Source organism: Stegostoma tigrinum, chromosome 37 (assembly GCF_030684315.1).
Source record: "Stegostoma tigrinum isolate sSteTig4 chromosome 37, sSteTig4.hap1, whole genome shotgun sequence".
NCBI classification, from domain to species: Eukaryota; Metazoa; Chordata; class Chondrichthyes; order Orectolobiformes; family Stegostomatidae; genus Stegostoma; species Stegostoma tigrinum.
Window position 1 is genome coordinate 21,116,632 of NC_081390.1, and position 22,705 is coordinate 21,139,336.

General features: G+C 43.1%; 1 protein-coding gene across 2 annotated transcripts in view; it reads right to left on the reverse strand.

The window, feature by feature from the left end:
- Positions 1 to 609: 609 nt before the first annotated feature.
- The window catches only part of csgalnact2 (chondroitin sulfate N-acetylgalactosaminyltransferase 2), a 64,290-nt gene continuing 42,194 nt past the window's right edge, over positions 610 to 22,705 (reverse strand). For both annotated transcript variants that reach the window (XM_059640276.1, XM_048563762.2), the window contains exons 4-9: positions 14,468 to 14,684; positions 14,012 to 14,113; positions 12,920 to 13,098; positions 10,505 to 10,599; positions 8,113 to 8,194; positions 610 to 6,310 (exon numbers count right to left, since the gene is read on the reverse strand). In XM_059640276.1, the coding sequence (XP_059496259.1) occupies positions 6,018 to 6,310; positions 8,113 to 8,194; positions 10,505 to 10,599; positions 12,920 to 13,098; positions 14,012 to 14,113; positions 14,468 to 14,684 (968 nt within the window). In that variant the 3' untranslated portion in view covers positions 610 to 6,017. The remainder of the gene's footprint in view (positions 6,311 to 8,112; positions 8,195 to 10,504; positions 10,600 to 12,919; positions 13,099 to 14,011; positions 14,114 to 14,467; positions 14,685 to 22,705) is intronic.

Here is a 22,705-nt window from a genome sequence, read left to right on the forward strand (position 1 = left end):
TTCATTTTCCCAAAAGTCATACCTTCTTTAACTCTTCAAGAAACCATGAGATATTAATCTCAAAAGCTTCGTCCATTAATGATGTGACCACACTAACATGATTGGCTCAAGAAATTACATACATACTTTATGACAAATCCACAAATGTAATGTTGTATTTGTACAAAAGCAACTAAGACAAACTGGACCAAAACAAGTCCATTAATTAGGGGCTGTCTGCACATCTCTGAACCTGCACTTTTAATACTGAACAAATATTCCATTGGAAGCAGAGCACAGAGATAATACCAACCTGAGTGACAGCAAACGAGCTCTCAGTAATTCAGGCAAACCTCCATTTAACTGAACCCTACACATTTGCTTCTGTTAATGGTGCAATGTAAACATATTTGAATTATTAGAATATTTACATAAAAATGAAAATGAACAATGCGCTATAGGAAGGATGTTGTGAAACTTGAAACTGTTCAGAAAAGATATACAAGGATGTTGCCGGGGTTGGAGGGATTGAACTATAGGGAGAGGTTGAATAGGCTGGGATAACAAAGTGTGAAGCTGGATGAACACAGCAGGCCAAGCAGCATCTCATCAGAAGGGCCTAGACCCGAAACGTCAGCTTTTGTGTTCCTGAGATGCTGCTTGGCCTGCTGTGTTCATCCAGCTCCACACTTTGTTATCTTGGATTCTCCAGCATCTGCTGTTCCCATTATGACTGAATAGGCTGGCGCTATTTTCCCTGCAATGTCAGAGGCTGAGGGGTGACCTTATAGAAATTTATAAAATCATGAGGGACATGGATAGGGCGAATAGTCAAGGTCCTTTTTTTTCCCTAGGGTAGGGGAGTCTAAAAGTAGAGGGCACAGGTTTAATGTGACAAGGGTTAGATTTAAAAGGGCCTAATGGGCAACACTTTCATGCAGAGGGTGGTGCATGTATGGAATGAGCTGCCTGAGGAAGTGGTGGAGGCTGGTACAATTACAACATTTAAATGGCATCTTGATGGGTATATGAATAGGAAACGTTTAGAGGGATATGGCCCAAATGTTGGCAAATGGATCGAGAGTAATTTAGGATATCTGGTCTGCATGGTCTGTTTTTGTGCTGTATATATCAATGATTATATAACCAATTCCTGTGGAAATACCAAAATGTAACAAATGGTCATAGCCTCAGTAACTTTGTGCTGGAGTTAGGAAGGAGTATGATTGGACTATCCCAATGCTTGTCAGCTCACATTGAAAGTATAATTGTTATTTATACTCATGTGTAAGGCTTGAAATGTAGCCCTCTGTTAGAGGATACAATTGGGTGGCACCCTATATCTGTGTTTCATTTCCCTACTTGTCTCCCAATCAAACAAAAGTGACAGATTATCAGGATCGAACCAGCCTCTCTCCATCAGCCACATCTCTGCCTGATCCCTGCCGCTGTTATTATTAAATGGTGTTGGGAAAGTGAACTACTTTCCTAAAGTGAAGTTCAGTAAAAATGGACAGCCTATTGAGTCAGTACTTAAAAAGATACTAGGAAATGGAATCTAATTAGAACCACGTGACAATGAAACACAGTTTTTGGTCAATGTTAAAGGAAGACTGGAAACTTAGGGAAGTAAAAAGGAGTTTGATGCCAAGGCATCTGTACCTCATTAACACTGATATCTTTCAGAAACTTTTTCTGTTCAAAATTATGGACTATATATGATACAACCTGTGGCTACATGCATCAACAAGACCTTTCAGGTGAACAGAAAAGGGGATTTTCTATGAAATTAAGACGTATAAGAGCAAACCTGACTTGGTAAAGATTACCTTTGCCTTTGATATCCATTGCTAGTTAGAAAATTCTCCTTGTCGCTTAACTGTGGAGGTATCATAGAATCCCTACAGTGTGGAAACAGGCCTTTCAGCCCAACAAATCCACACCAACCCTTGGAGCATCCAACCCAGAACTATCCCCCTATAACCCACCAAAGCTGAACATCCCTGGGCACTATGGGCAATTTAGCATGGCCAATCCACCTAACATGCACATCTTTGGACTGCGGGAAGAAACTGGAGCACCTGGAGGAAACCCACACAGACACAGGGAGAATGTGCAAACTCCACACACACAGTTGCCCAAATGTGGAATTGAACCTGGGTCCCTGGCGCTGTGAGGCAGCAGTGCTGACCACTGAGCCACCGTGTCACCCTAGGTAGGCAGGTGCTTTTACAAGCACAGCGTATTACAACTGCAAGGGCAAAAACAATTAGAACAGTCAGATTGTATGGTCAAATTACTTAGGTACAGGCAGTAATCAGTGTGTCACGTAATGGTCCAAATTGTCAGGTACTGCAGAGGTTGAGAGTTGAACCAGCCAGCTCAGATGAGGAGTCAGCTGGGTGTAGTTGAATGATAGACATTGAGCGGTTACATAGAAACATAGAAAATAGGTGCAGGAGTAGGCCATTCGGCCCTTTGAGCAAAACAGACACAGACGCAGAGGTCAGAGTGCAGCCAACACCTCTGTCCAGCAGAGCTTCATCAACCTGATGTTACAGAACCTAACACTTCCAACACAAGGGAAGGTGGTGGTTGTAACGTGGTCAACTCAACAGTGTCGCTCAGACGGGTGAAGTGGTATGACTCCTGGAACCATACACAGATAAAACTCTGACCTGTTTGACAGTCTGGTTGTGTCATGCTATTAATTTGTTAACTCAGAAGGTTTACTCCTAAAATACTTTCATAATTCTGGCAAAATCTCAGGCAGTGCTCTTAATGATAATTTAATTGTCAATGTTCCAACTAATCCAACTTTTTCTACAACTTCAATTCAATTCATGACTGCTAGTTAACTCTGTTCATAGCTGTAATTTATCCAGTTTTGGCTATACACTCAATAGATTGAATCACATAATGGCATCTCGATTATTTAGTATTCAGCTATGTTGAAGTTCATCGATAACGTCAACTCCCGTTCCAACTTCTGAGATTAGTCTTGTGAAATAACTGACAATTATTTGTCGTTCAAGTTGCTAAATAATTCTATCTATAAATACCACAATGTTTGCCCATTAAAATATATCATTCAAGTAGTGAAAACTATGGTCTTATAGTTAATAAATCATTGCCAATCTTGACCCTGACATTGAGTCAAGAAAGGGTTTTCTCATTTATCGATAACTGGTGGCTTTCCAAATGGAAAATTGGTAAAGGGATCTCAAATTCAATTTAAATTGGAGAACGTTAAGATGATTTAATGATCTAATCATCAGCATCATTCATTTCTGCATCTAGGCTGTCAGAGAAACTACTAAGTGATAAGTTATGGATTTGCGTGGCTCCAAGACAATGAAGAAGCTCAACAAAATCAAACACAAAGTAGTTCAATAGAGAAGTACCTATCGAACACCTTCAAATTCAGACAACGCAATGTACAATGGCAACGGAGCATAGCATCAACAAGGTACACTGCAATATGTCACTAATGCTCCTTTGACAGGTCTTCCCAGCCCTGCAACCTCCTACCATTTAGAGGCACAAGGGCTAAAGATTCATGGGAACACCGTTACATGCAAGTTCCAATCCAAGTTGCCCAATCCTGATTTGGAATTATATTGCCATTCCTTCACCACCACTGGTCAAAATCCTGGAACTGCCTTTTTAACTGCGGGTACTTACACCTGAAGGGCAATAGAGACCTGAGGCAGCAGCTCACAAACATCATCTTCAAGGCAGCGAGGGTGATCATTGTTGGCCTAACTGCAAACAAATACATCCCACTTCCACAGCATGAGTAAAGTTGCGACTTTCAATAGCTAGAAGCAATACTCACTCTAATTTTTTTTTGGCGTGCAAACCTCCAAGGTCTGTGCATAGCAGTGACTTCTGAGAGACGAAGTCAATGTGCTGGCACACCAAGTGGCTCATGTGGAACCTCAGAAGAATCCTAGAGTGGCTGTGGAGCTTAGAAGTAACATTGGTTAGAAGCTCCGCCACCTCAACCATGACTTCAGGTATGTGCCAAAAGTGTTTTTTGTGTTGTTTTAGGTGAGATTTCATGTTAAAGAGGAATCTTACAGGTGAGTATCTATAGTGCCATCATGTTCGCAGTTTTCGTTACAGCTAGAAATAGAAGATCAATCAAAATAAATTAGACAAAATTATTGCAGATTTGGATAGTTCTACTGCTGGAACAATTTTCTGTTGCACAGACCATCCCCTCTCCTCCCCACTACGCTCACCCACACCAAATAAACATAGAGAAATTGAAAATTAAGAATCCAACACCACAAATCTCCTAAATGAAAACTGAAAGAACTGTGGATGCTGTAAATCAGGAACAAAAACAAAGTTGCTGGAAAAGCTCAGCAGGTCCGGCAGTATCTTTGAAGAGACAGTCAGCGTTAACGTTTCGGGTCTGATAACCCGCCAGAAGAAGGATCACCGGGCCGAAATGTTAACTGTGACGTTTTCTTCACAGATGCTGCCAAACCTGCTCAACTTTTGCAGCAACTTTGTTTTTATCCCAGAAATCTCCTCCATCTTGTGGTTCCATCCCACAAGTTTGTAGGTTTTGGCCATTATTAGACAAATTGTTTTTTTATTTCTGCAGGATTGCAGAAATACATGCTCATTGTGTGTTTGGGTGAGGGTGGGAGAAGCACATTCCGGAATCTTTGACAGAGGACAGAAAAATGTCCAGAAGGTAAAAGGCAAAATGTAAAGTTGCCGTTAGTCTCACTAGACCTCAGGGCTGCTCTCTCATTACAGAGAGACGACTGGTGGTAGTTTAGCCTCAGGGTCACCATGCTCAAGGCAAGGGAATAGGTTGAGAAGAACAAGTTAGTGCACTCACTCTGCTTGCAGTACTCTGCACTGCAAACCAGACATCCAGCTAACTGAGCTAAACTGGGCTCCAGAGGGTAAAAGACACAGCTATTAAAACAAGCAACTTATCATGTCTCAGAAACATCTGAAAGCACATTACACACAATGAAATAGCTTAGAAGTATTGAGACATATGACTAACTGTTTCATTCACATTTTAGTTCAATTATTGAAGTTAAAAATAATGTGGGGTCTCTTTCTCCCTTGATATTATTAGCTCCTGCTGAGATTGTAGTATTCTCTCCATGTGGGATAAAAATGCCAATGTTTCTGTGTTCAAAATACTGATATCAATCAGTTTGTTTGCGAGCGTTGGTTGAGAGAGAAAGAGAGAGACACTCTGGGCAAGACAACGGGAGAAGACCTTGGTTCATCTTGAAAATAATACCATGGGACGGAGCACTGATTGAACATTTCATACGAAGAACAGCAAACGCAGTACTGCAGCACTCTCTTGGTATCAGCGTGCATGATGTGCTTCATTTGGGGTCAAATACAATGTCTTTTGGTCCAGAGTCGATAATAGACGCAGATGAGCTCAGTTGGCCTCAAAGTACACATAGGAGATGCTCCCAGGGCTTGACTGGCCTTTCACCTGCCAGGCTTTGCAATAATGCTCCCCAGGCAGCCAGAAAGAAAGTGGCAGTATAAAGAGCTTGCATAGAAACGGCACATGTGTGGTCCTGTTCACCGAAGATTAATACTGTTCCATAACTAGTCATTATTATGTCAGTTCACACTGAAACCCTGGAAATTTCTGAACCAAGTGTGTCCCATCACTCAAACAACAGTGTGAACATCATTTGAGGCAACAAACCAGGGCATGCACAAAGTTGAACACCCTTCACATGAAGGATAGAAATACCGGAAGTGGCAAATTCTTTCCACCCCAACATTCAAGAAACTCCTAAGTGTCTGGGATCTCTCATACACTTGTGTTATGAGAACAAATGGCAACACAATGCTGAACACCTTGGAGATGTGTAAACTCATCAGCTCATTTTGGGCCATTAATTGAGCACTGCAACAGCACAACATAATACAATATTTTGTCATCTGCGGTCCCATTATTAAACACAACAGGTCCTGACCCAAAAACGGCAAATGTGAAAGCCTGAACAGGGCAAATAGCAAAGACCTCTGACTCAATCAGGAATTGCACTGTCAATTCTGTAGGCTTGTTTGCGGAGGTGGGCCTCGATCTCGTCTCGAAACACCAGCATCCCAAGGTGAGCCTGGGAGGCCTCGTTCATGGCTTTTGACTGAATGCACATGCGATACTGCTCCGGGGTCAGCTCGTCTGCACAATGCTTCTCGTGCCACAAGTGGAAGAGGCTGGAGACAGGTGTCCGCACCACGATCAGGTCACTGTGGAGATACTTTCTGTACAGGTGGACATCCTCCCCTCCCCACCCTTTCACATCCAGGTCAAAGCCACCTGTAAAGAGAGAGAATTTGTGTTCATCTAATGTCTTGTCATATTCCACCCAAAAATGCTTCTTCAAAACACTGTGAAAACAAAGCTGGGAGTATTTTGAGGACAAAATTCCACAAATAGTGAGTTACATTCATCCGGGGAACGGTGGGAGTGGGATGGGATTGTTGGCCAAGACATTGGAGTATTCTCTTGTGCTTATTTGACTGGTAAAGCAGGATATTGAGAGGAACAGCAAATCAGGTCCTTGGTTTAAACTGAAATAGTGTTTATTTTCAATTAAGGTTGCAATGGACTGTCAGACTAGGTTATGGGCTGTGCACACAAGTTATAAAGTGAGATTTGACTACAGTTGGCACACTAGCTTTCATTTCTCAGTCCTTCGAATGTCGGAGTTAGGACGTTATGTTGGCGGCACAGTATCTCAGTGGTTAGCACTGCTGTCTCACAGTGCCAGGGACCTGGGTTCGATTCCAGCCTCAGGCTGACTGTGTGGAGTTTGCCCGTGTCTGCGTGGGTTTCCTCCGGGTGCTCCGGTTTCCTCCCACAGTCCAAAGATGTGCTCAAAAGGTGGATTGGCCATGCTAAATTGCCCATAGTGCTCAGGGAAGTTTAAGTTAGGTGAATTATAGGGGGATGGGTCTGGGTGGGATGTTCTGAGGATCGGTGTGGACTTGCTGGGCTGAAGGACCTGTTTCCACACTGTAGGGATTCGATTCGATTCTCACTTTAAGAACAGTTGAGGTAAGCTTGGAGAGTAGGTGACAGTGAACACTGTGGATTTTACTGCTGATCCCTGCCTATAATCCAAGATGATGCAGTCTTAACGCAGGGAGGAAACAAATTCAATAACACAACAAAAGGGAAGTGAATGAACAATTATGATGCAAAGCCTGCGGTCTAATGGAGATTGAGGACGGAAGAGGGACTAAAGTACAAACAGTCAGCATTGGCCAATGGTCCAGGTGGCCTCCTATTTAAAGATCCAGTGTCTGCTGTCCAACCAGGTCTAACTGAACAGAATATCAGCAAAGCAGAAGATGGAATCTCCAGGCAAAAACATGTGATCAAGTCTATGGCTCCCTGTCCCATGACATTGCATTTGAGCTTCAATGTGATGGCAGCACCATGCTACGCTTCTGTGCTCACCAATCTACATTCAGGATCTACATTCCAGCTGTACAGTCAATATTACAAACTCCTTGTGTATTTTGCCTTAGTGGATAGGTTTCCAATGAACTATCTTTAATTGTGAACTGACACTTGGACAAGCACCTGTGTGTCAGATGTCATGGGAGGAGTTGATGCAAATAACTGTACTAAAAACCGTGCAAAAACACAGTCAAGCATGCTGGGAGATAAAAAGTAAAGAATGACTTGCACTTATATAGTTGTAACATAGGAAATACAACTGACAATTTCCACAAAAGGTCCAACAAAACAATGATGAGATCATGGCTAGATAATTTTGTTTGATTTGAGCTTTGGCCAGGACAAGGGGGAAAGCTCAGCTGCTTTCTTTTAAATACTGGTCATATGATCTTTCATGTCCTCATTAGCAGGTGGGACTTTAGTTTAATGTCTCAAGTGTCCTCTGACTAGCATGGTATCATCGAGATCTCGGTGATGTTGATTCAGCTGCAGAACACCTTCTTACCACAAACATTTCACTCCCGAGCGCCAACTGCGCTGCCCATTCACTAGGAGTGAAGATCTCCCCTAGCTGACAGTCACCAATATAAGTGACAGGTGAACAATTCCCACAACAAGGAATGAACCACAACACAAAAACTATGCACACTTACCAATAGTGAGGAAATCGGAGCGATATTGACAAGTCATCCCAAACCCAAAATCTCGCCAGAACCCAGAATCTTTCTTGTGCACCTATGTCAAGGTTAGAAAGAAATTAACCAAGTTTCGCAGAGCAAAACTTGTGTTATCTTCAACAGACCGTGCAGAAAATAAGCTCATTTCTTCACATCTTATGACTCATTATGATCCAAGAATTGTGAAACCCTGGCATTATTTCCTGCAACAGGAGGTAGGTTCAGGCAAGTATTAATGCATTCAGCCTCTAATAATCTATACATCCCTCAATCCCCTGCTTGTAGCAAAATTCATTATATCAATGCAGTGAAGGAATTGAACTGGTCAATGCTTCTGTTGTAGTCCACTTGGCCTTCAGCAAGGCTTTTGATAAGGACCCATATGGGAAGTTGATACCAAAGGGGACGTTTAGCAAACTGGATTCACAATTGGCTGAGTGGCAGGAAGCAGACAGTGATAATTGAGGGGTGCTTTTCCAATTCAAAGTCTGTATCCATGGGTTCCACAGAGGTCAGAGCTGGGGCCCTTGCTGTTTGTGGTTTATATAAATGATTTAAACTTGCACGTGGGAGGGTTGATCAGTACGATCACAGATGATACAAAAAAATTGATGCGATGGTAAATAAAGGAAGGATGGCCTTACAACAGGATATAGACAATATAGTCAGATGGGCTGATCAGTGGCAAATGCAATTCAATCCAGATAAATATGAGGTAATATGTTTGGCCAGGACAAATAAGGCAAGGAACACATGAAAAATGGTAGGACCCTGGGAAGCACCAAGGATCAGAAGGACTCTGGTGTGCATGTACACTAATCTCTTAAGGTATCAGGCCGGATGGATAAAGTGGTTAAGAAGGCATATCGTGTCCATGCCTTTACAGTCGAGGCATAAAGTTTAACAGCAGAGATTTATGTTGGAACTGTATAAAAACTGAGTGAGGTCAAAACTAGAGTATAGTGCACAGTTCTGGAATTCAGATTATTGGATAGATGTGAGATAAATGGAGAGGGTGCAGAGGAGATTTACCAGGATTCTGCCTGTGCTGGAGAATTTCAGTCCATTAAGAGAGAATGGATGGACTGGGATTGCTTTCCATAGAGCAGAGGAGATTGATAAGTGTCATGATTGAGATGTATAAAATTATGAGGCACAACAGATGGAGTAAACAGGAAGAAACTTTCCCCCTAGATAGGGGAGAAATGATTAATGATCAGGGGCACAGATATAAAATAATGGGAAGGTTTAGAGGAGATGTGAGGGAAAACTTTCACATTCAGAAGGTGGTGGGAATCTGGAACTCACTGCCTGAAGCAGAAACCCCATCGTTTTTAAGAAGTATTTAGATATATGCCCTGGCATCAGAAGGGCACAGAGACAATGGGCCAAGCGCTGGTAAATGGGATTAGAATACTTTGGTTGTTGTTTTTGACTGGTACGGACACCATGGACTTTTTCTGTGCAGTGGATCCCTGTGACAATGTCTTTATAGACAGAAAAAGACCCTGCTGTCAATCTCTCAATCAATTCCATACTGTTTTAAATGTGGCTATTATTCCCCTACACATCTTAAAAATAAAAACAATCCACCAACAATAGAAAAATGTCTTCTTGGAAGTTCAAAGATCCTTTTATATCAGAACTCTCAATGGTGTCAGAGCTGTGTTCTAGCAGGGAAAGTTTGAACAGCATATTGGAAAGGCTGGAGGGAGAACAGGGCAATGTACATCTCTGTATTATACATTTTTCAGGTCCAAGGGAAATACAACAAGGCATATCAATATAGAAAGTTGCCTTCAAATACAGCTACACAGGCATTATGTGACAAATGTTTTCGTTTTTTGGTGCACGACAATACCACAAACAACAAAGACATAAGCAAGCAGTTTATCCATTTTTTTCCACAGATGTTGAGCTGAGGGAGGAATGTTGGCCAACCCCTGCCTGGTCTTCAAATGACCTTTAATATCCACCACCACGACAATCAGAAAAAGTTGATGTGATGTCGTTTATAGCCCGTCTCCTTTGAAAGGTAACACCTGCAACAAGGCTAGTGATAATGGGAACTGCAGATGCTGGAGAATCCGAGATAACAAAGTGCGGAGCTGGATGAACACAGCAGGCCAAGCAGCATCTTTGCTTGGCCTGCTGTGTTCATCCAGCTCCACATTTTGTTACCTCCAATAGGGCAACAAGACTAGCCCCTCCCCCAGTCCACATCTGTCCCTACCTTTGAACTTGTCCAACTGTGAGTTCCCTAATTGAGAATGCGTAGATGTAAAGTGCTAATATATAATTAAATGTATACATGTAATTTAAAAGAAGATAATTAATAAGCTGTATCATCTGAAAAAAAAACACTCACCAGCTGTTGCTCAATGGATGGGGCGCCATCCAGATTGGCATAGACAATAGCTGGATTGTACAAGCTGAACACAACAGGGTAGAAAACTTTCTTACCTGTGGAAAGACCACAAGTTTATTAAATGCTGCAGATAAAAGACAGGTAAAAATGAAATCATGTCAGGAGGGGCTGTTTCAAACACAGAAATGCAATACAAAACATGGCAAGTAATGATCCATGTGTGCAGCTAAGCATGCAACCTATTTTTTATAAGACTGCAGTTTTCAGTCTTTCCAAAGTTGTACAACAACAGCATGGTGAGATATAGAATGAATTTGGGTTGAAACAGCACAAATCAATCCCATATAGATAGATACACAGATCTCCCAGGGTACTCAAGGAGGTGACTCTAGAAATCATGGATGCATTGGTAATTATTTCCCAATGTTCTATAGATTCAGGATCAGTTCCTGTTGATTGGAGGGTGGCTAATGTTGTCCCACTTTTCAAGAAAGGCGGGAGAGAGAAAACAGGGAATTATAGACCAGTTAGCCTGACGTCTGTGATGGGAAAGATGCTGGAGTCAATTATAAAAGATGAAATTACGAATCATTTGGATAGCAGTAACAGAATAGGTCAGAGTCTGCATGGATTTACGAAGGGGAAATCGTGCTTAACTAATCTTCTGGAATTTTTTGAGGATGTAGCTATGAAGATGGACAAGGGAGAGCCAGTGGATGCAGTGTACCTGGACTTTCAGAAAGCCTTTGATAAAGTCTCGCATAGGAGATTGGTGAACAAAATTAGGGCACTTGGTATTGGGGGCAAAATACTGGCTTGGATTGAAAATTGGCTGGCTGACAGGAAGCAAAGAGTAGTGATAAACGGGTCCCTTTCGGAATGGCAGGCAGTGACCAGTGGGGTTCCACAAGGTTCGGTGCTGCGACCGCAGCTGTTTACAATATACATTAATGATATAGATGAAGGTATTAAAAGTAATATTAGCAAATTTGCTGAAGACACAAAGCTGGGTGGCAGGGTGAAATGTGAGGAAGATGTTATGAGAATACAGGGTGACTTGGACAGGCTAGGTGAGTGGATGGATGCATGGTAGATGCAGTTTAATGTGGATAAATGTGTGGTTATCCACTTTGGTGGCAAGAACAGGAAGGCAGATTACTATCTAAATGGAGTCAAGTTAGGTAAAGGGGAAGTACAACGAGATCTGGGTGTTCTTGTACATCAGTTAATGAAAGCAAGCATGCAGGTACAGCAGGCAGTGAAGAAGGCTAATGGCATGCTAGCCTTCATAACAAGAGGAATTGAGTATAGGAGCAAAGAGGTCCTTCTGCAGCTGTACCGGGCCCTGGTGAGACCGCACCTGGAGTACTGTGCGCAGTTTTGGTCTCCAAATTTGAGGAAGGACACTCTTGCTATTGAGGGAGTGCAGCATAGGTTCACAAGGTCAATTCCTGGAATGGCGGCACTATCATATGTTGAAAGATTGGAGCGACTGGGCTTGTATACACTTGAGTTTAGGAGGATGAGAGGGGATCTGAATGAGACGTAGAAGATAATTAAAGGATTGGTCACTCTGGACGCAGGAAGCATGGTTCCATTGATGGGAGAGTCCAGAACCAGAGGACACAGTTTAAAAATAAGGGGTAGGCCATTTAGAACAGAGTTGAGGAGAAACTTCTTCAACCAGAGAGTGGTGGATATATGGAATGCTCTGCCCCAGAAGGCAGTGGAGGCCAAGTCTCTGGATAGTGTCAAGAAAGAGACAGATAGAGCTCTTAAAGATAGTGGAATCAAGGGTTATGGGGATAAGGCAGGAACAGGATACTGATTGTGGATGATCAGCCGTGATCATAATGAATGGTGGTGCTGGCTCGAAGGGCCGAATGGCCTACTCCTGCACCTATTGTCTATTGACTCTCAGACTGTAAGGATCCAGCAACTCAGTTTCAAACCTGAACAGCATGCTATGTCGACAAATGGCTAGTAGAGAGATACATGATTTAATACATGATTTAAGTGACAAATTTTACGTAAATGCAAATTATTGTTGCTATAAAAACAACAGAGCACTGAATGAGCCAATCTGTCCATTGATTCCAAACCAAAAACACAGAGCTTTGCGCTACACAAAAGGTATAGAAATGAGTGATTGAAGCAGCTCAGCATTAGATGTGACATAAAGACTTACGTTTGCATAGCACCTTTGACGTGCATAGTTTACAAGTAGATAAATTAAGGAATTATCCTTAAGCAAGATATCTCTATTGGCCTACAGCCATTTAGTCTGTTCTTTTAAGGGCTTGTTATGTAGAGGACAGGCATGCAAGGAGATTCATTCAGAATACTCTGTTCAACGTCACCATATGTAATCATCACAATGATCCTTCTTTAAACTCAAAACAGTCAATAACTCACCAGGCTCTGTGTTTATCCGACAGCTGTTAAGAAACTCAGGAGATATATAAATATCCACATCACAGAAGAACATCAGTGCCTCGCCCTTCTCCCAGGCCCGGGCTCCCATATCCAGGCCACGTCCACGAGAAAACTCATCAGCCAAAGGAACCAGAGTGTAGTTGTGAAAATTAGTTTCACTGCACAGAAAGAAAATCTTTTATTCCAGTCATTTAGCACTTCCAGTTTTAATGTAATGAAGGCTGTATTAACAAATCCAATTCGCATTGTGCCTTTGGTGCAGTAAAATAAAATCACAATGCACTTCTCAGATGTCTTACCAAAAACAATGTGACACCAAACCATATAAGGAGATATCAGGAGAGATGAACAAATGCTTGGTAAAAGGGTAGCTTTGAGGGAGTGGGTTAAAGGAGGACAGAGAAGTGGAAGGGGTTAACAAAGGAATTCTAGAGGTAGGGGCTGCATAGCTGAAGATATGGTAACTGAGGATGGACAAAACGTGGGTGACACAGAGGTTAGCACTGCTGCTCCACAGCAGTAGGGACCTGGGTTCAATTCCACCCTCAGGCGATTGCCTGTGTGCAGTTTGCACATTCTCACTGCGTCTGTGTAGTTTCCTCAGAGTTCTCCAGTTTCCTCCCACAGTCCAAAGGTGTGCATGTTAGATAAATCAGCCATGCTAAATTGCCCATAGTGTAGGCCAGGTGGGATAGCCATGGGAAATGCAGGGTTACAGGGATGGGAGTGGGGGTTGGGTCTGGGTGGGATGCTCTTCGGAGACAGTCGGTATGGGCTCGATGGGCCAAATGGTTTGCTTCCATATTTTTAGGGGTCCTGTGATTCTGTGAAATAGGATCAGGGATACACATGAGGCTGGAATTGGAGAATTCCAGTGCCTTGCAAGGTTGCAGGACTGGAAGAGGTCACAGAGATAGGCAGGCCAAGGAGGAATTTGAAAACAAGGATAAGAAATGATTACAAGTGACTCAATCCGAGGGCACGGCAAGTAGAAACCTGTCTGTGTGACTCAATGCAGTGCTATCCCACTGTCCTGAACAGCCTAAATACTTATTCTTTTTTATGGCTCACCTGGCAGTTATTTCTAGGATCTTCTTCACTTCACCTAACCCTTCATGGCCAAAGTAGACGACCGTGAGATAAACGTGTCCATCCTGGCGAATGCACACATCTCTGTGTAAAACAACAATTGGAAATATGAGTATTTTGTTGAAAACCTGGGTGCTTAAATGTGAGTAAAGCTGGGCACTGGGCAGAGTGTCAGTTTTAAGAAACACAATGGCACAATAACACAAGTACATGCCTTTAGGGTTTTACTGCGGAAACTGATTACATGAAATTACTTTGCAATTTTAGTTGAAGATTTAACCTGTTTACAATAAAAGAGTTGATGCCTCCCTTGAATTAGCAGACAAAGCAATGTCTGCTTTCCTAATCTCTATACAGTACCCACAAACCCCAACTAAGGAGGGGGGCTAAAATGAATGTTGGTTCAATTTTGACTGCGCCCATTCACAGTGCTTCTACCTGAAATTCTGCATGAACTGGGCAAACGCCTCCGTGCGGCCGGACAGAGGCACAATTATATTGATGATCTGGTGCGAGACATCGATTGTTTCACTTTTGACTTTCATGAGTGGCCCAAAAGGACGGAAGAGTGTGACATGTTGAAATTCATCCAGAAATTCTTTTTTGTAGAATAGTTCATACAAGGTCCCTTTGTCTCTTTCTGTACGGTAGTAGCCTGAAATAAGGGAATAATTTGGTCAGTTAAGTTATTCCAGAAAAAGGAACTTCCTTCAATTACTGTCTACTGAAATATTGCAGTCATTCATGATATGATTTTTTTGCACCACAGTGCAGAAAGTACGCCAAAATTGTAGAAAAACTGCAACAGAGATTCACAAGACATAAAAGCACAAATGACAAAGTTTAATTACTATTTGACATTAAAAGAAGGGAAGAGTGTTTTTCCTGACAATCAACAGTGGTTTCATGGCCATCATTAGACTCCTAATTCCAGTTATTTATAGAATTCAAATTCCAACTTGTGCCATGGCAGGATTCAAAGTCAGGTCCCCAGAAAATTACCAGGGTCTCTGGATTAATACTGTAGCAATAATACCACTCGGCCGTCACCTCCCCACAATTCCATCTGTGGCAGCATTGTGCCTAAATGAGGTGGACTGCAGGAATTCAAGGCAACAGCTCACTATCACCCTCTCAAAGGCAGTTAAGGATGAGTAATAACATTCTGACCTTAACAACATTCACAGGCCATACAGTGCAGGGAATCCTGACCCATGAAAGAATTATTACTGCAGAGGAAAATCCTTTAACCTTTGGTGAGAGAGATCATTTGGCCTATTCAGATGGAACATACTGCAGCGCTTAGTTTCACCATTCCACGGTTTCTCCCCATAAGAAACCAAGAGATGTTTATCTAAGAGCAAGGTTTAAGTGTAGCATTTCAGAGTAGGGTGAGAATGCAAGTAGAAATTACTTTAGGTTTTTAGGTTAAAGGGACAGAGCACTGCTCAATATCAATGCTTGATCGGCCCCAAAATGAATGTTGGTTCGATTTTGACTGCGGGTGCAATTCTCTAGCTACATGGTCACCCACACTTTGAGATATTTTTGGGAGGAGAAAGTTTACTGCATTTGGTCAAGACACCAATTCTAATCATCTCTTCATTAAAGCTTAACATGATGCAGTGGTAGATTTTCTTCTAGGCCTCAGGCCCAGGTTCAAACCTGACTTGACCTGGAGATGTGTTGGAATAGGTCAATTAAAGAATACTTTGATGGCCTCTTGTGGCACTGTGTGAGTGTGTTTACCTTTGGGACAGAAGCCCCAGGTTCACGTCCCATTTGCCCATGTTGTTGCGGTTAGTAGAAGATTTTTATTACAATAAGTGGAATAGTTAGGTAAGATCCTACTTAATGAATCAAAGATTTTAACTTAAGAACTGCATTTTATGCTTGATACTTTCTAAAGACCACTGAGATTGCCCTCAGCCATCTTTCACGTTGAGAAGAGATAATGGGAACTGCAGATGCTGGAGAATTCCAAGATAATAAAATGTGAGGTTGGATGAACACAGCAGGCCAAGCAGCATCTCAGGAGCACAAAAGCTGACGTTTCGGGCCTGGACCCTTCATTAGAGAGGGGGATGGGGAGAGGGAACTAGAATAAATAGGGAGAGAGGGGGAGGCGGACCGAAGATGGAGAGTAAAGAAGATAGGTGGAGAGAGTATAGGTGGGGAGGTAGGGAGGGGATAGGTCAGTCCAGGCTACCTAGAATACACCTCCTCCCACCCACCCTCCTACACAAATTCCATCCCCTATTCCCAATTCCTCCGCCTCCGCCGCATCTGCTCCCACGATAAGACATTCCACTCCCGCACATCCCAGATGTCCAAGTTCTTTAAGGACCGCAACTTTCCCCCCACAGTGATCGAGAACGCCCTTGACCGCGTCTCCCGTATTTCCCGCAACACATCCCTCACACCCCGCCCCCGCCACAACCGCCCTAAGAGGATCCCCTTCGTTCTCACACACCACCCTACCAACCTCCGGATACAACGCTTCATCCTCCGACACTTTCGCCATTTACAATCCGACCCCACCACCCAAGACATTTTTCCATCCCCACCCCTGTCTGCTTTCCAGAGAGACCACTCTCTCCGTGACTCCCTTGTTCGCTCCACACTGCCCTCCAACCCCACCACACCCGGTACCTTCCCCTGCAACCGCAGGAAATGTTACACTTGCCCCCACAGCTCCTCCCTCACCCCTATCCCAGGCCCCAAGATGACATTCCACATTAAGCAGAGTTTCACCTGCACATCTGCCAATGTGGTATACTGCATCCACTGTACCCGGTGCGGCTTCCTCTACATTGGGGAAACCAAGCGGAGGCTTGGGGACCGCTTTGCAGAACACCTCCGCTCAGTTCGCAACAAACAACTGCACCTCCCAGTCGCAAACCATTTCCACTCCCCATCCCATTCTCTAGATGACATGTCCATCATGGGCCTCCTGCACTGCCACAATGATGCCACCCGAAGGGTGCAGGAACAGCAACTCATATTCCGCCTGGGAACCCTGCAGCCTAATGGTATCAATGTGGACTTCACCAGTTTCAAAATCTCCCCTTCCCCTACTGCATCCCTAAACCAGCCCAGTTCATCCCCTCCCCCCACTGCACCACACAACCAGCCCAGCTCTTCCCCCCGACCCACTGCATCCCAAAACCAGTCCAACCTGTCTCTGCCTCCCTAACCTGTTCTTCCTCTCACCCATCCCTTCCTCCCACCCCAAGCCGCACCCCCATCTACCTACTAACCTCATCCCATCTCCTTGACCTGTCCGTCTTCCCTGGACTGACCTATCCCCTCCCTACCTCCCCACCTATACTCTCTCCACCTATCTTCTTTACTCTCCATCTTTGGTCCGCCTCCCCCTCTCTCCCTATTTATTCTAGTTCCCTCTCCCCATCCCCCTCTCTGATGAAGGGTCCAGGCCCGAAACGTCAGCTTTTGTGCTCCTGAGATGCTGCTTGGCCTGCTGTGTTCATCCAGCCTCACATTTTATTTTCACGTTGAGAAGTTTGGTTTAGAAAGCTGCTTCTCAGAAGTTCCCAAATTGCTCTCTAGAGGGCAGTGTAAAGTACCAAATTAAAACCTAGAGCTCTCTATCTGAGATAGGGGAGGATGTCCACAGGAAGCAAGGTCTTGCAAGAATGATCTGAAGGTGTGGAGGCTTCAAGTGAATAATCAGCTGCACTGTGATTGCTTTGGAGATCTGAAACAGAACTGAATGATTCAGCAGAAGCAACAGAATTAGGTTACCACAGAGAGAACAAACAAGATGGAATACAATCTTAGATATCAAGGTGTAGAGCTGGAAGAACACAGCAGGCCAAGCAGCATCGGAGGTTATGTTCTATGTTCCTCTGATGCTGCTTGGCCTGCTGTGTTCATCCAGCTCTACACCTTGTTATCTCAGATTCTACAGCATCTGCAGTTCCTACTACCTCTGGAATGCAGTCTTAATTTTGTTTTAATTTTAACAACTTTAAGAATGAAATTGACTCTTGATTGCCTTGGACAAATGTAGAGCTAGCAGTGGTGGCTGAGGTGGTTACAGGCAATCAATGTTGAAATATGTGGGTGAAACTATTAGTTCTGCCCTATCACAATTTTATGATATTCTACAAAAATACTAGTTCCTGCTACAGCTGATTCTGTTTTAAAATTTCAGTTCCCGGAATGACATGTGACCCAAAGCTTAGTGCACACAACTGAGAGTGGGGCGTATCGACCTGAACTCAGCTGTTCAATACAAGCAGCATATCAATTGATCCTGTAATGCCTACAATGCTCAACTGAGATGTTTGTACAAAAGTTCAGTCACATTTGAGTTCCAAGAGTACACAAAGTTACAAAATGTATCGTTCAGTTCCTGGGTTTGATTTTTTACATGGTGTTCTTTAATAAAAGTAAAACATTATTTCTCCATAGGCTTATCGATCCAGTAGTCGACCTGGCAAAGTGTGGTTGATGCTCATCGCCAAGGGGCAAATTAACACACAATATCTTGACCAGGATCTCCCCTACATTCCCTCCATCCTTCCCCTGGTATCCCACCACCTGTCATTTAAACATTTTCTCCATAGCATCAATCCACCTCTACTAAGTTCAACTTATTTTGGCATGTACAGATTCCATAACTTTCAGCCTTTTACGAACCTAATAAATTTGTCTGTGAACAGTCCCAAACAAACTCAATCACAGCCACAGAATTACAACTCAACTGTTGACAGAGATTTGTTCCCACTGCAATCCATTCTCCCTCCCAACCCAATTCCATAGAGGTTTTATTAATGATTAGTGCTGCATTCATACACTGAATCCTCAGGGTCTGAAGGTAAAGAAAGAATCTAGTGTTCAGTGTCTAGTCCTGGTGAGCTAACCTCAGTGGATTGTAACTAAACTGTACTCAAATCAAACTACATGCAGAGTTTACCACAGGAAATGGACAGCAGCCAAATGGGCAGAAGGGACAGTGGACTCTAGACAAAATGCGATCTAAATAGAATCCAGCCTCAGGGACAGTCCCTCCACAAAAAAATGTCGTTCTAATACAAATGAAAGAAAAATTACTAACAACTGGTACACTGACACTGTGTAACTATCCCATCAATTGGTACATTGTCACTGTGTAACCTTATTTACAATTGGAACACTGTCACTGTGTTGTAGAGGTGCCGGTGTTCGACTGGGTTAGACAAAGTCAGAAGACACACGACGCCAGGTTATAGTCCAACAGGTGTATTTAAAATCACCCACAGTTTCGAAGCACAGCCCTTATGTCAGGTGCACCTGACAAAGGAGCAGCGTTCCGAAAGCTTGTGAGATTTCAAATAAACCTGTTGAATTACAACCCGGTGTCGTGTGACTTCTGACACTGTCACTATATAACCTTACTGACCATTGGTACACAGACACTATGCACATGAGCAAAATGTTAACTCATTCTTTTGTGGCTTTGAAGGAGTAGAGGGATCTCGGGGTTCATGTCCACAGTTTCCTGAAAGCTGCCACCCAGGTGGATAGAGTTGTTGAGAAGGCGAATGGTGTGTTAGCTTTCAATAATAGAAGGATTGAGTTCAAGAGCCGTGAAGTTAAGCTCCAGGTATACAAAAGCCTGGTTCAGCCACATCTGCAGTATTGTGTTCAGTTCTGGTCGCCTCGTTACAAAAAAGATGTGGAAGCATCGGAAAAGGTGCAGAGGAAATTTACCAGGATATTGCTTGGAAGAGAGGGAAGGTCTTACAAGGATAGGTTGAGAAAGCTAGGGCTTTTCTCTTTAGAATGATGAAGGATGAGAGGTGACTTGATAGAGGTGTACCAAATGATGACAGGTATAGATAGAGTGGACAGCCAGAGACATTTTCCTAGGATGGAGGTAGCTATTTATTACAAGGGGGCATAGTTTTAAGGTGAATGGAGGTAGATATAGGGGGGTCGTCAGAGTGGGTTCTTTACTCAGAGAGTCGTCGGGGCATGGAATGCATTGCCGGAGAGGGTAGTCAAGTCGTCCTCCTTAGGGGCATTTAATTGGCTATTAGATAGTGACATGGATGCTAGTATAAGGTAGGGGTGGAGGTTAGATAGACCTTAGGTTTAGGGTAAAAGTTTGGCACAACATCATGGGCCGAAGGGCCTGTACTGTTCTATGTTCTGTTCTATGATCAAGAGAAGTTCTAGTCAAAACACCAGCAATTATTGGATCTTGGGCATCCACCTGAATCACTGAAATGGGCACACAGCCTCAATGGGCATCTTGCTCAGTATGAAGATTTAGACACTCACCCAGATCACAAAAGCACGAGGTGTGTACAGATAGAGACCACGACACAGTTCACCTCACTGACAAATACATTTAGTCTTGAAATGTGGATAATATGGAAAGACTGGACTACTTGATCCTTCTTAGATGCCATTGTCCCTCTGGACTGATGCCAGCCTTGATAATGGAGATCTTTAAATGGCATTGGATGGAGAACTGGTGGGTAATGACTTGGAGGGAATGTGAGTGTGTAATTGTGCTTTCATTCAAATAATGATGAATGCCTGGGTCATTGCCAACAGGAAGCTTGAATGGTAGTCGCTGTGCAATTAGTGGTGATTGTTTCACAGTTAGGTATTTTAGGAGGCATTCAGAGGACAGGATGCCAACCACAGTGTGGGAATACCACATTGTGGGTTAATCAGATCAGCCATGATATTACTGAATGACCGAGCACTTCAAGGAGGCAAGTGAACTACTCTTGCCTCTATTTCATATGTGGACAGAAGAATTCCCTGAAGAACACTGAAAAAAAAAACACACACATGCTCAGTGATAGTAGGAACTGCAGATGCTGGAGAATCTGAGAAAACACAGTGTGAAGCTGGATGAACACAGCAGGCCGAGCAGCATCAGAGGAGCAGGAAAGCTTGACGTTTCAGATCGGGACCGGTGATTTCTGAAGAAGGGTCCTGACCCAAAACATCAAGTTTTCCTGCTCCTCTGATGCTGCTTGGCCTGCTGTGTTCATCCAACTTCACACTGTGTTATCACACACATCCTCAGTGATTGGTTAAACAACTGTCTAGAAACTATTTATTAGCAATTTCCGTTGTTGGACAACAGAAAGCCAGATCTATCCAATGCATGGGCCTGTCTTTTCATGTACTATTCTTTGTTGAAAGAAAAGTAGAGCTATCAGCAAAAATATAACCACAAGTCCAGCCACATTAGATTCCATAGTCTCTGCCAATACAACAGGCATCTGGCTTTTGTCTCCACTAATGTAGCAAGACCATTCTGAGCCTTGTTCATTATGTACGTACAACCTCTTTATATAATTCTACTGTTTAAGTCTCCCACTCCATACCCCATACCTCTGGTCCTGCTGTTGCATCTGAAAACAACCAAGTTTCTCAGGTTCAAAGCCAACACATAAATTGCTGGGGAAACGCAGCAGGTCTAGCAGCATCTGTGGAAAGAAATTGGAGTTGACGTTTCCAGTCAAGTAACCCTTGTTCAGCACAGAATTGAAGAGCCCTCACTGGACTCAAAACGTCACCTCTGATTTCTCTCTACAAATGCTGCCAAACTTGCTGGATTTCTCCAGCACTTTCTGTCTTTGTTTCAGATTTCTGGCATCCACCAGTTCTTTCTGATTTTTAAGTTCTTCAGGTTTCCTGGCAAACTCATTTCTTTCACCATATTGCGTGCAGGTTCTTGGCATTGCATTTGATAGTGTTGCAGTCTGAAGTTAGAATTCTTAACTGGCTATTGCACAAACAATTTATTGCTCAAAACTCTGTGAGACGTTCCTGATGTTTACAGATTATCTGACTGCAGCAACCACAGGGACTAGAGTTGGCTATTCAATCTCTTGTTTACGCACTGACTGTACAAATGAGCAATTCACTGTCTATGTCTCAGCTTCCTCATAACCTAACACATTTTTTCTTTGCAGGTGACTTCTTAATTCCATGTGAATGCTCCAATTGAATATGCCTCCTTCACCATCACTCTCTCAGGCAGTGCATTTCAGACCGTGACCACCAACTGTGTGAAAAGATTTTTCAAAACATTGCTTTTGCTTCTTTTAACAATTACTTTAAGAATATCCCGTCTCATTTTTGTAAATGAGAACAGTTTTTTTCCAGTTCAGACCACTCATGATCCTGAATACTTCCATCAAATTAAGTTCTAGCTGGCATATATCAATGAGCGTGACAGGCCACTTCATACTGTGAAATCCAATCATATGCAGCTCTCTCTGTTCCTGGCTTTTAAACAAACTGAATTAAGTGTAGAAATGCTGCAGCTGTTTGCAAACACAGAAGCTGCTTAACAGTGAGGGATTTCATTTCCAATCGAGCTGCGCAAGAGCCCTTGGGGATGAGCGACCATAACATAATAGAATTTTCTATCAAGATGGCGAGTGAGGTAGTTGATTCAGAGACCAGTGTGCTTAATGTTAATAAAGGAAACTAAGAAAATATGAGGCGTGAGTTGGCCTTGGCAGATTGGGGAGAGTTACTTAGAGGGATGACAGTGGATAGGCAATGGCAAACATTTAAGGAACGCATTGAGGGAACTGCAACAACTGTTTATTCCTAACTAGCACGAAAGCAAAATGGTAAAAGGACCAATCCAAAGGAAATTAGAGATGATATCCGATCCAGGGAAGAAGCATA